Below are 15,903 nucleotides of genomic sequence, written 5' to 3' on the forward strand. Positions count from 1 at the left end.
AAAACCCACGCAGACACGGGGAGTGTGTGCAAACTCCACACAGACAGTCGCCCAAGGCTGGAATTGAACCTGGGTCTCTGGCGCTCTGAGGCAGCAGTGCTAACCACTGATGGAGCTGAATTTGTAAGGAGCATCCAGGAGGATTTTATAGAGCAGTATGTAAATAGTCAAACTCAGGAAGGGGCCATATTGGAAGCAGTGTTGGGGAATGAGCCCAGCCAGGTGGTTGAAGTTTAAGTAGGTGATTACTTTGGGAATAGCGATCACAATTCCGTAAGTTTTAGAATACTCAAGGACAAAGACGAGAGTGGTCCTAAAGGAAGAGTGCTAAATTGGGGGAAGGCCAACTATAGCAGAATTCGGTAGGAGCTGGGGAACATGGACTGGAAGCAGCTTGAAGATAAATCCACATTTGATATGTGGGAGGCTTTTAAAAACAGAGGTTGATTAGAGTGCAGAAGAAACATATTACTGTGAAAATGAGGGATAGAAATGGCAAGATTAGGGAACCATGGATGACAGGTGAAATTGAGAGACTAGCTAAGAGTAAAAAGAAGGTCTAGGTGAATAAGAAGAAATAGGACATAAGATCTAGGCAACTGAAAACTTTGGAAGAATATTGGGAAGGCAGGACCAATTTGAAACAAGGAGTGAAGAGTGCTAAAAGGGATCATGAAATATCTTTAGCAAACAGGGTTAAGGAAAATCCCAAAGCCTTTCATTTGTATATAAGGACCAAGACGATAACTAGAGAAAGGGATGGCCCACTCAATGACAAAGGAGCAAAGTTATGTGTGGAGTCAGAGAAAATGGGAGAGATTCTTAATGAATACTTTCATTGGTATTCACCGAGGAGAGGGACATGTTGGATGTTAGGGTTAGGGATAGATGTTTGATTACTCTAGATCAAATCAGCATAAGGAGGAAGTGTTGGGTATTCTAAAAAAGAATTATGGTGGACAAGTCCCCAGATCCAAATGGGATCTATCCCAGGCTACTAAGGGAAGCGAGAGAGGAAATAGCTGGGGCCTTAGCAGAAATATTTGTAGTATCCTTGAACATGGGTGAGGTTCCGGAAGATTGGAGAATTACTAATGTTGAACCCTTGTTTAAGATGGGTAGCAGGGATAATCCAGGTAAATATAGACTGGTAAGCCTGACATCAGTGGTCGGGAAGCTGCTGGAGAAGATACTGAGGGATAGGATCTATTTTCATTTGGAAGAAAATGGGCAACATAGTTTTGTGCAGGATGCACTGAGGAAGTGACAAAATTGATTGATCAGGGAAGGGCTGTAGGTGTCATATACATGGATTTGAGTAAGGTATTTGATAAGGTTCCCCATGGTAGGCTGATGGAGAAAGAAAGGTTGCATGGGGTCCAGGGTGTGCTAGCTAGATGGATAGAGAATTGGTTGGGCAACAGGAGACAGAGTAGTAGTCGAAGGCAGTTTCTCAAAATGGAGACCTGTGACCAGTGGTGTCCCACAGGGATCTGTTTAGGACCACTGTGGTTTGTGATATATATAAATGATCTGGAGGAAAGTATCGGTTGCCTGATTAGCAAGTTTGCAGATGACATTAAGATTGGTGGAGTAGCAGATAGTGAAGGGGATTATTAGAGAATGCAGCAGAATATAGATAGATTGGAGAAATGGGCAGATGAAGGTCAATCTGGGCAAATTCGAGATGATGGCATTTGGAAGATCCAATTCAAGAGACAGCTATATGGTAAATGGAAAATCCCTGGGGAAAACTGATGCAGAGAGATCTGGGTGTTCAGGTCCATTGTACCCAGAATTTAGTAAAACAGGTGGATAGTGGTCAAGAAAGCATACGACATGCTTTCCTTCATCGGATGGGGTATTGAGTACAAGAGTTGGCAGGCCATGTTACAGTTGTATTGAACTTTGATCTGGCCACAGTTGGAATACTGCGTCCAGTTCTGGTTGCCACATTTCCAAAAGGATATGGATACTTTGGAAAGGGTGCAGAAGAGGTTCACCAAGATGTTTCCTGGTATGGAGGGTGCTAGCTATGAAGAGAGGTTGAATAGATTAGGATTATTTTAATTAGAAAGATGGAGGTTGAGGGGGAACCTGATTGAGGTCTACAAAATCATGAGAAGTGCTGACAGTGTAGATAGCAAGATGTTTTTTCCCCCAGAGTGGGGGACTCAATTACTAAAGGTCAGGAGTTCAAGGTGAGAGGGGAAAAGTTTAAGATGATACACGTGGAAAGTTCTTTACACAGAGGGTGATGGGTGCCTAGAATGTGTTGCCAGTGGAGGTGGTAGAGACGGGTATGATGACTCCATTTAAGATATATCTACACAGATACATGAATGGGCAGGGAGCAGAAGGATACAGATCCTTAGAAAATAGCCGACACGTTTAGATAGAGGATCTGGATTGGTGCAGGCTTGGAGGGCCGAAGGGCATGTTCCTGTGCTGTAATTTTCTTTGTTCTTTTGTTCATTCACCTTATCCATACTCCTCATGATTTTATAAATCATATTCCTGGCAACATTCCTGTAAATCTTCCCCAGTTCTGAGGAAGGGTCACCAGACCTAAAACATTAACTTTGATTTCTCTTCACAGATGCTGTCAGACCTGCCGAGCTTTTCCAACAACTTCTGTTTTTTTCCAGCTTAATAATATCCTTCCTATAAAGGGCGATCAGAACTGGACACAGTACTCCAGGAGAGGCCTCACCAATGCTCTGTACAACCTCAATATGATGTCCTAGCTCCTATACTCAAAGGTCTGAGCAATGAAGGAAAGCGTGCTAAATGCCTTCTTAACCACCCCGTCTACCTGTGACGCGAACTTCAAAGAATTATGTCATTTGGTGTTCCCTAGTTCTGCCAGCCCTTGTCTTTCACTAACAGGAACATTCTGTCCCTAAACTCTCATTACCTCACTTTCAAAAGCTTTCACTTGTCAGACATCCCTTTATTTGTGAACAGCCACCTACGATCAACTTCTGAAAGTTCAATCTAATATCAAAACTGGCCTTGTGCCAATTTAGAACTTTAACTGGTAAATCAGGCCTATCATTTTCCATAACTATTTTAAAACTAATAGAACTTTAGTCACTGGTCTCAAAGTGCTCCCCAACTAACATCCCAATCACTTGCCCTGCCTTACTTCCCAAGAGTAGTCATTGAATCATACAGCATGGAAACAGACCCTTTGGTCTAACTTGCCTGCACCAACCAGCCATCCCAATTTGACCTAGTCCCATTTGTCAGCATTAGGCCCATGTACAGAGGAAACTCGATTATCCGAATACCAATTATCTGAAAATCAGATTATCTGAAGGAGATCTTGAGGTTCTGATAGAAACATTACATCAAAGACATGTTTCCAGCAGTGATTGTGTCTTTTGTTTCGTGATTAAACAGGCACAGTCTCCAAATGACTGACCTCCCCACACTTTCCCTGGAGTTATACAGAAGAGTGTTCCCTAACCATCCCCCCACCACCGCTTCCTAGGAATAATCTCCCCAACATTGTTCTGTACAGGGGAAACATGGAACCTGTCAAAGATTGCAGTGAAAAGTTGTGTGTGTGCCCTACAAAGGCAGCAGCAGCAGCAGTTTTGTTGTTGTTGTGAAGTCCAGATGCTCTGGAGAGGGGGCGGGGTTGGAGGTAGGGGTGGTTTGGGGAGGGGTTGGAGGCGGGGGGGGGGGGGGGGGAAGTGGGGGGTTTGGATTGGGTTGGGAGTGGGGGCGGGTTTGGACTGGGTTGGGGGAGGGGCTCGCACACTTTGTGCTGGAGGGCACGATGTTGGATGGGAGGAGGGGTGTGTGGGCGGGGGACGTGAACGAGGGTTGGGGGGAGGGGGCAGAGTCTCACGCTCTGTATGCTTCTGCAGTCTCCTGAACAGGGAGCAGACTTTAAAACTCCGAGCCCCAGAGGAAAGGCATTTAATCAATTAACCGAATAATCGATTATCCGAACAAAATAGTGCCTGCCCATCACGTTCAGATAATCGAGTTTCCACTGTACCTCTGAACCCTCCAATTCATATACCCAGCCAGATGCCTTTTAAAGGTTGTACAAGTAGTTCTTCTACAACTCTATAGTTGCATTCTTGTGCAACTGCGCATTCTAGAAAAATCGCGCTTTAGAAACAGTGTGTAAACTGTTGATGTAATCACGTTACAGCCAACACGTTTTAACACTTTGCACTTTAGAAAGAAAGTCCCCAATTTGTCAATCGTGTTACTGTGAATTTGTGTTAACAAGATGCAGGTTGTAGCTGAATGACTGTAATTGTACCCACCTTCATCATCCTCTTGCTGCTCATTCCACATGCGCACCACCTCTATACGAAAAAGTTACCCCTCAGGCCCTTTTGAGTCTTTCCCCACTCAACTTAAACCCTTTAGCTTTGGACTACCACACCCTAGGAAAAAGACCTTGGCTATTCACCCTGTCCATGCCACTCATGATTTTATAAACCTCCGTAAGGTCACCCCTCAACCTCCGGTGTTCCAGGGAAAAAAGTCCCAGCCTATTCAGCCTCTCCCTATAACTCAAACCCTCCAGTTCTGGCAACTTCCTTGTAAATTGTTTTTTGCCCTTCTCTAGTAGTGGCACAGTAAGGGGCAGCAGACATTAACTGGAGGTACTTACTGGCTACCAAAAAAAAGCATTGTGAGTGTGGGCATGGTATTTATTATGTAATGAAAGAAGATTGTTGTATGTGCAACAAAATAATCATGGGTGAATGTAATCTGCATATAGATTGGAAAAACCAATTGTGCACAAAGCTATGGAGGACAGGTTTCTAGAATTTATTAGAAATGGTTTTCTCGAGCAGCATGTTGAAGAAATGACTAGAGGACAAATTATTTTGGATATAGTATTATGTAATGAAAAATGGTTAATTAATAACCTCATTGTAACCAAACCTTTAGGGATGTCTGGCCATAATGTGAAAAGTGTTTACATTGAACTACAGCACAGGATGGGCCAAAAGGCTAAAATGTTTCATGATATTCAACAGGTGCATGACTTTGAAGGAGTCCTGGGAACATACTTGTATGGGCTGAAGATGGTTTGTCTTCTGTATTTGCTTTTCTGTACTTGCTGTTTGTTACACTGTATAAGAGAGAGAGTTTTATTCCGAATCCTTAGACTTCATCTCAGTCTAGGATCGCAAATCGGACGTTGATCGAGGAGTTCCTGATGAGAAGGCTGTGAGGCTTATTATTTCTTCTTCCTTTTTCATCTTTCATTATTGTTTCATTCCTTTTTGTTTATTATTACTTAATAAATGTTCATACTTAAGCAAATCACCGTTGTCGAGGCTTCTCTTAATTACATTTAACAAAATCCAAAAGAACTGCTTGGATACACTCAGTGATCCAAGACAATTTTCGCGACAAGGAGTTCGGGAAAATGTATAAGAGAAGGGAAAGGCAACCTGATGCTCTGGAGACCTTCCGTATTCCAGGATGGAATGCAGCAGACTTTGGATTCGGATCCGTAGCTAAGTTTTTAGCAAAATTAGGACCCCCGCAAGAATGATGAATGGTTATAACTGGGAAAAGAGAGAAAGGAGAGATCTTCATACAGGCTGCCATACACACGTTCTTGTGGGAAGAGGGTTTCCCATGAAGCAAGGGCAGTACACCGTAAATGGGATGGATATTGTCAACAGCTTTATGTTCTACCTGTAGAGAATTAGAAGAGTGCCAGGCCAAAAGCAAGCAGCTCGAGGCCACACTGGTGGCTGTAGAACAACATATCCAAACAGAAGCAGTTAAGATAGTAGAGGAAAGAGCCGAGAAGACGGAGGAGAACAGAACCAGATAATACGCTGTCTAGCAATGGTACAACAGAGAAAGAAAGCAAAATGGCACAATTGGAAAGCTGACCCAGTCAAAATGCACACATTATTAACCTCGCAATGGGACCCCGACCACTGGGATGGAGGCATTTGGCATTCACCTGATTCATAGTATGAATGGACCGATGGGGGAGGGAATGCTCCACTTCTGGAGCCATCCTCAGGAAAACGACTAATAGTACGACCCCTAATAATGAATAAGGCAAAACAAATAGGAGGACAAAACCCACAAAATTCAAGAATAGTGGATGACACACAACTCTCCAAAGGGTAAGGAAGTAAGACAGACTAAATCAGATGTGGAGGGAGGAAAGGAAACCACAGTGACTGTGTCTCCCACAACATCACTGTACTTTAGCCTGGAGGAGGTTGGGCAGTTGTGGCAAAACTGCCAGCCAATTGATTACAGATGGGGCCAGGACTCCGGGATCTGTGTAAGGGCATTTGGTGGGATGACTGGAGACCCAAGGCCTCACGCTTCTATCACCATTTATTGGAGGTGAGGGAATGTACAATGAGATGTCACATTACTAGACATTGTGGCAGAAGTTACTATTATATATGGCAATCCATAGACATGCAGGGCTCAAAATGGCTATTAATGGGTTTGGTGGGGTGGTAACACCAGGATTTAGAACAAAATTAGCCTTGGGTAATGGACTCCCACGAGTAGTCTTGGCATTGATATCCAAAGTATCAGAAAATATTGATATGGAATTATTAAAAGGTACCACTTTGCAAACCTTACTAGGGAAATTCTCTTTTGGTATACAAGCTGTCATGGTTACTGTTGGCAAGGCAAAATGGGAACTCATCATTTCTCTGCCCACATGGGTGATTTCAATCAACAGTATTGTATTTTACGAAGAAACTGGGGATACAATACCAGGCCTGTTAGCTGCAGGGATATTGACGCAGTATCTGCGTACAATAGCTCAGTATGACCTGTAAAGAAACCTGATGGAAGTTGGCGAATGACAGTTGATTACCGCCAACTCAACAAATATGCTCCTCCACTGTTGGTGGCAATGCCTGATGTGGTCACTGTTATAGAAAGTTTGCCACAGGGGCCAGATGCCTGGTATGCTGTTATTGATGTAGCAAATGCCTTTTTCTTGATACTGATAGCCCCAGAATCACAAACTCAGTTTACTTTTACATGGGAAGGTCACCAATATACTTTTTGTCAGCTACCACAAAAATACCTACACAGCCAAACCTTATGCCATTGGCAGTAGCAAGGGACTTAGATAGGTGTCCGCTGCCACTGGACATTCATGTAGCATGTTATATCGATGACATCTTGATCTGCAGACCAACAGAAAGTGTGGTGGCAGAAGCCCTAGCTACACTGGTGCAACATATGCAAGATACAGACTGGAAGGTGAACCTGACAAAGATACAGGACCAGAACAATAATTGCAGGTTTAGGCATTCAGTGGACAAAAGGGGATAGAGTCATCCTTGACAAAGTAAAGAATAAAATACAAGAAATGGCTGCTCCAACTAGCAAGGCAGAGGCACAGAAATTTATAGGACTGCTCGGATATTAGCGCAGACATGTACCTCATTTACCACGTTTTTGAGACCTCTGTATGCCATTACTTGAAAGAAAGCTCATTTTGAATGGGGTGATGAATAGCAGAAGCATTTATGGCTGCTAAAGAAGCAGTAGCGCTTGCACTTCCTTGGCTCCTCGAATACCTGGCTTATCCTTTGAATTACAAGTATCAGTAGTACAAGATGTAGCCATATGGATCTTATGGCAGAGCTAAAAGGGGAAAGCAATAATTTTGGGCTCCTGGCCCAGAAAATTGACTGAAGCAGCTATAGGTTACACACCATTTGAAAAGCAACTTCTGGACTGCTACTGGGCCCTAGTAGAAACTGAAGGACAGAGGGGTGAGGACAAAGTACTCCTCAGACCTGAATTACCAATTCTAATGTGGGTGTTATCTGACGTTGCGACCCACAAGGTCAGTAGAACACAACAAAGCTCCACAGTAAAATGGAAATGGTACATAAGTGATCGAACCAAGAAGAAAAAGGAAGGGATTCCCAAGCTCCATAAATAAATAGCTGAATATCCACGAGGTGAACAAATTCCAAGTTCTGACCTGGCCACATCTGCATCGCCCATTCAATGGGGTGAACCGTTTGAATTGCTGTATGAAGATACTCGTCACTGTGCTTGGTTGTCTGATGGCTAGCCACCTGGAAGAATGACCGAAGGCGGTGGCAAACAGTTGTATTTAATCCATCCACACAGACAATTCTCCATAGTGAAGGAGGTGGGGGAATCGAGCCAGTAAGCTGAATTAGCAGCTGAAGTCCTAGCACTGGAGGAGAGTCAGTGTTTGCACACTTATACTGACTCGTGGACAGTAGCCTATGGGATGGCTGTACGGATGCCAACTTGGCAGTCACCTGGAAAGCACCTGTGGGGAACAGAACTATGGAAACAAACATGGGTAATAGGCACAGCATATGAAAACTGTATCATGCTGATGCCCAAATGAAGGATGGTTCGAATCTCTGATCACACCAATATTGTAGACGGAATAGTAAAAGCCAGAACAACTGAAGATGCAACCAAAGAGTATCACATTGGAAAATGAACAGTCAGGACATTTAAGATGTCACAGCATTGTGCAATGGGCAAGAGATTGAGGTTTGCACTTTGGTGAAATAAATCATTGGCAGGCATGAAAGATGTCAAAAAGAAAACCATATATGATGTTGAAAAAGCCAATGGCATAAATCAAATGAGGAGATCAGACTGCTCAATTCTGGCAGATTGACTATTTGGCTTATTACTGTTACAACAATGGTATCAATATCTGTTAATAATGGTGGACTCTTACTCTGAGCTAATGTTAGCTTTCTCGACAGCCAAATCAGAGTAACACTGTTAAGGGCCTAGAACAGTTCATATCTTACAATGGTGAACCATCAGAAATACAACTCAGATAAGGGCTCACACTTTACAGGTGAACTGGTGCAGCAATGGGATGCAGACAATGGGATACATTGGATGTTCCATATTCCTTATCACTCTCAAGCAGCTGGCTTGACTGAATGAGTTATTAACACAAAAAATTAAATTATTGATCCCTCATCTTAGGTTACAGGGGTGTTGCCACAGGCATTGTATTATCTGAATAATCGGCCTCTGGAGGGAGGGACTGTTTAAAGAAGGGGGCGAGTTACATCTCCTAATAAACTTGCAACTTCCAGTGACCTTTGAACATGGGGAGAAGTTTGGATACACCACCCACAATACCCGCCTAAGCCTGGTGAGAATCTTGCCCATAGACTAGGTGATATCTATTGGGTATTGATAACACGGCAGGAAGTACAAGAGTGTATAGATAGAGGGAAGTTAATGAAAAGGGAGTGAGTTGTTAAAGTTTTTTCACAGAACCAGGCAAATTTGTTGTAGCTGGATGCTGCTGTGGATGATTCATCAGCTGGCAGCTGCCGTACTTAATCTCACGACAAAGCCCACTGTGATTATTAATTTGATGATACACCCGATTGTCATATTATTCGTATTGATGATGGTTATTTCCACTGTGGTTTTCATTTTTTGGAATAGGTTACATACACTTGTAATACTTTCTCGGACTGCTATCATGGATTTGCGTCTGCATTTGCAGTTGTAGCATGCAATGTCAAAAATCATCGGGGTGGATTGTATAGGACGTGCTGAAGGGCTACAATTGTTGATGATATTCGACAGCTGCACAACCTTGAATGAGTTCTGTGAACATTCCTGTATGTGCCAAAGATGGCTTGTTTTGAGAGAGAGAGGAGAGAGAGAGAGAGAGAGAGAGAGAGAGAGAGAGAGAGAGAGAGAGGGAGAGAGAGAGAGATATTCTTTGCAAGTTTTTGGACTTCACCTCTGATCAGATCGTGAATACTGCCAGGAACAAACTTAAACTTCCAGACCAGCCGTCAATCGAGGGGTCCCCGATGGGCAGAAGGGCAAGAGGCTTATTGTTTCTTCTCCTTTCCCTTTCAGTATTGCTTTTTTTCCCCCTTTCTTTTCCATTTTCTTTTATTATTACTTAATAAACATTCATATTCAGGAAAATTGCTGTTGTCGAGCCTTCTCTTAATTACATTTAACTGAATCCAAAAGATCCGCTTGGATACACTCTGTGATCCAAGACAACTACTGCACTTAATTCAATCTGAAGCAAAGGTGTTATATTTGAATAACGGAAATTATGAAATCATGAGGCACAACTTCACTGAAGTAGATTGGAAAAATACATTAAAAGGCAATGGACAGAAAGAACTATTAACAACTATCATATGACTTTGAACATCTATACATTCCATCAAGATGGAAAACTGAAAAAAGATCAGTCAACCATGGTTGACGAAGGAGGTTAACGATTGTTTAACACTGAAAGAAAAGCTTATGCGATAATTCGGAGGATAGGGAAGTTTTTATGAATATAGCTGATAAGAAAAGGAAGAACAGAGTAAGAATGCAACCTAGCAAAATATCACAGAAGGGGACTATAGAAAACTTCAACAGGTATTGCAAAAAGGAAACATTTGGCTGAAACAAATATAAATTAATTAAAAGCAGAGTCAGATGAAGTTATAATGGGAAATAAGAAATGGCAGAGAAGCTAAATTATTACTTTGTGTCTGTTTTCACTGAGGAAGGTACAAGAGATCTCCCAGAATTAGAGACCCAAGAGACTGGGAAAATGAGAAGTTTAAGGAATTTAGTAAAAAGGTTGTACAGGATGAATTAATGGGGCTGAATGTTGACAAGCTCCTGGGACGTAATAGTCAATATCACAGAGTGTTGAAGGAGGGGACTATATATATATTATATATATAATATATAATAAATATATAGTTGATGCACTGGTAATCCATTAAAATTCCACAGATTCTAGAATGATTGTTGTAGATTTGAAACTCGCAAATGTCACCCTACCAACTAAGAAAGAAGCAAGGTGGGGGGGGGGAAAGGTGGAAGAAAAGGGACTACAGACCTATCAGCCTTACTTTGGGTATTAGGGAAAATGCTAGAGCCTATCATAAAGGATGTGATAAATGGACACTTGGTTAAAAATGATCTGTTTTGGCAAAATCAGCATGGATTTGCAAATTGAAAACAGTGACGGTCAAGCTTGCTGGGAATATTTTGTTACTAATATAATTGACAGAGAGTGTCAATGGATTTGCAGACAAGATCCCCTCCCCCCTCTCCCCCACAGCAGGCTAGTTAGAAACAGTAAAGTGCATGAGGTAGGAGGTAATGTATTGGCATGGATTAAGTATTGGCTACAGACAGGAGGAATAAATGGGTCATTCTTGTTTTGGAAAAACTGTGATTAGTAGGGTAATGAAGTGTTTGATCAGCATGATTTTATTAAATATTGGAGCACGCTCCATTAACTTGATGCATACGCCTGTTCCTATGTTCCCAAGCAAAAATAAAATAGCACCATCTAACCAAGGAAGACTCTAAACTATTTAGAACTTTATTCAGAGAAAATCATGAACTGTTCAAACAAAATGAATGAACTGGGAATTATAAATTGATTAGCAACAGATTTTTTTATATCTTCCATACAAAATCTTGTAAAACCCATACTAATTAAAAAAAAACTCAAGCTAGTTTTTTTTGCAAACTAAGTTGCAATCTGTATACTCTTGTACCAAAATTTGTAAACATACTTGTATGGATGAAATCACACTGATCCTGCAGTTATAGTGCCAATGAAGCGTAAATCTGGAGTACCTTGCCTAACACTGAAATCAATAAGAGTATGGCTAGCATTCGGCATGCACCTCTATGATGTGCAAGTTTAGTATTCAAGCAAAGCTGCTACTTATGAGGGGGCATGCAAATTGGATGGGCACTTGAGGTAACACATCCCACCGACCCATCACAATCATCTCCTATCATTAATCACCTATCACCATCCCAACTACCTTTCGCCTAGCCCCACCGCTTCTCGCTAATTATTTTTCAACCCCCTCCCCAGTTGTGATGAAGGGTTAAACCCAGAACATTGTCTCTTTTGCTCCTCAGATACTGCCTGACCTCTTGTGCTATTTCCAGTGCCACACTTTATTAACTTTATGTAACTTGCAGGGCTATGGAGATACAGCAGGAAAATGAGACTGACTACAGACTCAAATTATACTAATTCAACCTGTAGTGCTCCTCTAACATACCTTAAGTTCCATGATGCAAGTCACAAATCACATCCTGAGTATGAAAATGCAGCATTTTGCATCCAGATCTTTCCTGCCTGACTCAGCACTGCCCCTTAAAGCCTGGGTCTAAATAACCCCGGACACCTATCCAAGATGTGATTCTGCCTAATCTCCCTGCCAACCTCCAAATTTGGAATATGTCGCTCATCTTGAATTGCCCATGAACTGAGGGACTAGCTTAGTTAACTGAAAGGGCAGCTAAGAGTCAACCACATTGTCATAGGTCTGTGGTCACATGGAAGATGACTCAAGCAAAGGTGGCAGATTTTACTTTTTATAAAGAAGATCTGGAAGCCAGATGGTATTTTGTAACAATTGATGATAGATGATTTGTCAACACCACTGTGACTAACTATATGTTCTCAATTCATTAACTGAATACAAATTCCACTGGTTATAATGGTGGGATTTGAATCAATACCCATGGGAGCATTGCAGAGTCTCTATTTACCTAATCCTTTTAACTAGTGACACCACTAGCCATGAGTTAGCACTGCTGCCTCACAGCACCAAGGATCTAGGTTTGATTCCAGCCTTAGGCAACTGTCTGTGTGGAGTTTGAACTTTCTCCTCATATCTGCATGGGTTTCCTCTGGGTGCTCCGGTTTCCTCCCACAATCTAAAGATGTGCAGTTTAGGCGAATTGGCCATGTTAGATTGTCCACAGTGTTTAGGGATATGTAAGTTAGGTGCATTAATCAGGAGTAAATATAGGATACTAGGGTAGGGGAATGGGTCTGGGTGTGTTACTCTTTGAAGGGTCAGTGTCGACTTGTTGGGCCGAAGGGCCTGCTTCCACAATGTAGGGATTCTATGAACTAGCAGTCCTTCTACACTGCATGCCGACGGGTCTTCACATGCAGGATTCACTGTCTAGTATCACCGGGGACTGATTTAATTGGTGTTTTAATATTGGTCAAAATCGGCTCACTAGTTGTGGGAGAAAGTCGTTACGGACTATTAAGCATAAGCTCTGAATTCTTTAGTGCATCTTTTGGGAAAAGTATAGCATGCAATAACATGGCAAGAGGAATCATTGCCTTATAATGATAGCTTTGCCCATTTAGCACTGAGAATCTATGTTCAGGATTACCAATAAATTATATTTATTATTGCAGCAACACACTCAAATACTCACTTATAGGTAATCAGGCATGAGTGATGAAGCCAGATAAGTTTGTTAAATCGTTGTCGACCACTGGAGCAAAGCTGCAATCCTACATGAAAACTATGTTCTGTCTCAGAGGAAGCAGGAGCACGGCGGTAATATTTATATTTCTGATAGTCTGGAGTTTTCTGCTTCATAAAGAGAGAATAAGTCACATTTTTATTTATTTTTAAGTGAACATTTCCTTGTGAAAAGGAGATAATTGTTTACTTATACCTGCTATTATTTAACTACAAGGGATTTTGACAATATGTTTCCAACAACTAGAGCATGGTAAATAGGAAAATAAACAGCAATTACATTTTCTATGACATAAACTTAAAAGCAATACGCAAATTTTATTCTTCTTCATGGACTGGGAATTTATAAAAGCTGCTCCAGTTTATTTGCTGCCCAACTACAGCAGGAACCACATGTCTTTGCCACTTCTGAAGAAGCAACAGCAGTACATCATAATTGCTCAGAAAAAAATTCTAATTTTAGTCTCTACTTTTCAAGTTGCTATCACTTATAAACACAGTACCCAACCAAAAAGCGTAAGTTGATCAGCTTTAATGAATTCCATCCAATGGCTTGATTCTCTACTATTGTCATGACCATCTTGCAGCTAACCTGAATATTGAATGCAGTCTTGGCACAGAAAATTCAAGATCTGGAATATCAAGGCACAATTTTGCATATGCTGCAAAAACAAACAAACAGAGTGCTGCAGAAACTGAGCAGGTCTGGCAGCATATGTGGATACAGAAACACAGTGGAAGTTTTGAGTCTAATATGACTCTTCTTCAGAACTCTAAAGAGTCGTCATTCTGGAATGTTAACTCTGTTTCTCTCTTCACAGATGTTATCAGAGCTGCTGAGTTTCTCCAACATTCTCTGTGTTTGTTCTTGAATATCAAGGCTGATGTTCCTAATCTGAAAATGAGGATAAATGTAGCCCAGCTAATCCAAAAGACACAAACTACATTAACATAGAGGGGACTGATTTTATGCTCTCTCACTCTTTAATAAGTATCACTTAAGACCTGTCCACTGATTATGTTAGTTGTGTCTTAACAAAACTTCCATCTAATAGATAATTTTTTTCTAACTTTGTTTTTTAAATCATGAAGTTATATAATCACAAAGAGAATTTATGTCAAGTCCACATTAGAGTGATATAATTTCCAGTTCCCCAACGTCCATTACCTACCTCCTCTTTCTTCTTCTTAGCCAGAACAGCAAATACTTTGGTCTGGTTATCTGTTTCTTGAGAGAGACGATAGTGACCAAAGAGAACAGCATCCATTCTAAGGTGAAGCAAAAAGAATGTGATGAATGAGTTCCACAGAAAGTTCCATGAAATAATGCACAAATAGGTCAGGTAAGTTTAATTAATGCGCATGGCTTGGCTGTTAAAAAAAAACCTTCTGTTTCAATTAATATGTCTACCTACTTTTCATCTGTTGTTTAAACATCTTAATGAAGCACAACTGATTTATTTTCAAATTTCCAGACATTTATACAAACTTGCTCCAACAGTACAATAAACAGCATATTGAAATATAACATGCTAGAAATTCACTAAAGGCAAAGTCAGGCTTTATACTTCTAGAGTTCACTCAAAATTCCATTAGTCAAATAAGAGGATGGCATATAAAGAGTGATCAATCTCACTTCCCTCCCTTTTCCTATAGCTCTACAGGTTTTTCTGTCTTTAACTATTGTTTTCAATGTTATTATTGGGTCTGCTTCCATAATTGGTCGAACAGTGCTTTCCAGATGATCACTGTTCATTGTGTAAGTAAAATGCTTTCTTATGTTGCTTCTAGTTCTTCTGCCACCTGATGAAGGAGCAGCACTCCAAAAGCTAGTGCTTCCAATTACACCTGTTGGACTATAATCTGGTGTTGTGTGATTTTTAACGTTATTCAGTCTCTGCACATTACTGACACTCTGCATCCCAGGTATTCCAACATTTCAGTTACATCCTCTCCAAGGCTCTAACATTCTTTCTAAATTAAGGTGATCAGTTGATGCCAAGTTCATGAAAGCATTTGCATAACTCCCTTGACCTTCTATTTATAAAGCCACGGATGTTATATCCTGAACTGTGATCTCAACATTTCCTCAAAATTCCAAAAATTTGCTTATGCACATATCCAGGTTTCTTTGTCCCTGCATCCACTTTCAAATTATACCATTTAGTTCACAACATATCTTAGCATTCTTCCTTCTAAAGTCTGCCACAACACATTTCTCTACACTAAACTGTATTTAACATGAGTGCTCAGTTGCCATCATCCTCACATTTCCAGAATTTATATTTATATTCTTGGAAATTATACCTTTCATGCCCAGTTATAAATACACATCAAGAGGAGCAGTGGTCATAATATCAACCCTTGGAGAATAACACTAATAATCCTTTTAAATATTAAGAACAATGGTTCACCACTATATTCCCCTGCCTGTCTTTTAGATTAGATTACTTACAGTGTGGAAACAGACCCTTCGGCCCAACAAGTCCACACCGCCCCGCCGAAGCGCAACCCACCCATACCCCTACATCTACCCCTTACCTAACACTACGGGCAATTTAGCATGGTCAATTCACCTGACCTGCACATCTTTGGAGTG

General features: G+C 41.2%; 1 protein-coding gene across 7 annotated transcripts in view; it reads right to left on the minus strand.

Annotated features, from left to right (window-relative positions):
• Positions 1-15,903, minus strand: part of fbxo9 (F-box protein 9) — a 94,140-nt gene that overhangs the window by 5,986 nt on the left and 72,251 nt on the right. For 6 of the 7 annotated variants that reach the window (XM_072560405.1, XM_072560386.1, XM_072560415.1 and 3 more), the window contains 2 exons: positions 14,477-14,573; positions 13,255-13,415 (listed from right to left, as the gene is read on the minus strand). In XM_072560405.1, coding sequence (XP_072416506.1) covers positions 13,255-13,415; positions 14,477-14,573 — 258 coding nt within the window. The remainder of the gene's footprint in view (positions 1-13,254; positions 13,416-14,476; positions 14,574-15,903) is intronic. The other variant, XM_072560368.1, reaches the window with a different exon arrangement.

This window comes from Chiloscyllium punctatum, chromosome 3 (assembly GCF_047496795.1).
Source record: "Chiloscyllium punctatum isolate Juve2018m chromosome 3, sChiPun1.3, whole genome shotgun sequence".
NCBI classification, from domain to species: Eukaryota; Metazoa; Chordata; class Chondrichthyes; order Orectolobiformes; family Hemiscylliidae; genus Chiloscyllium; species Chiloscyllium punctatum.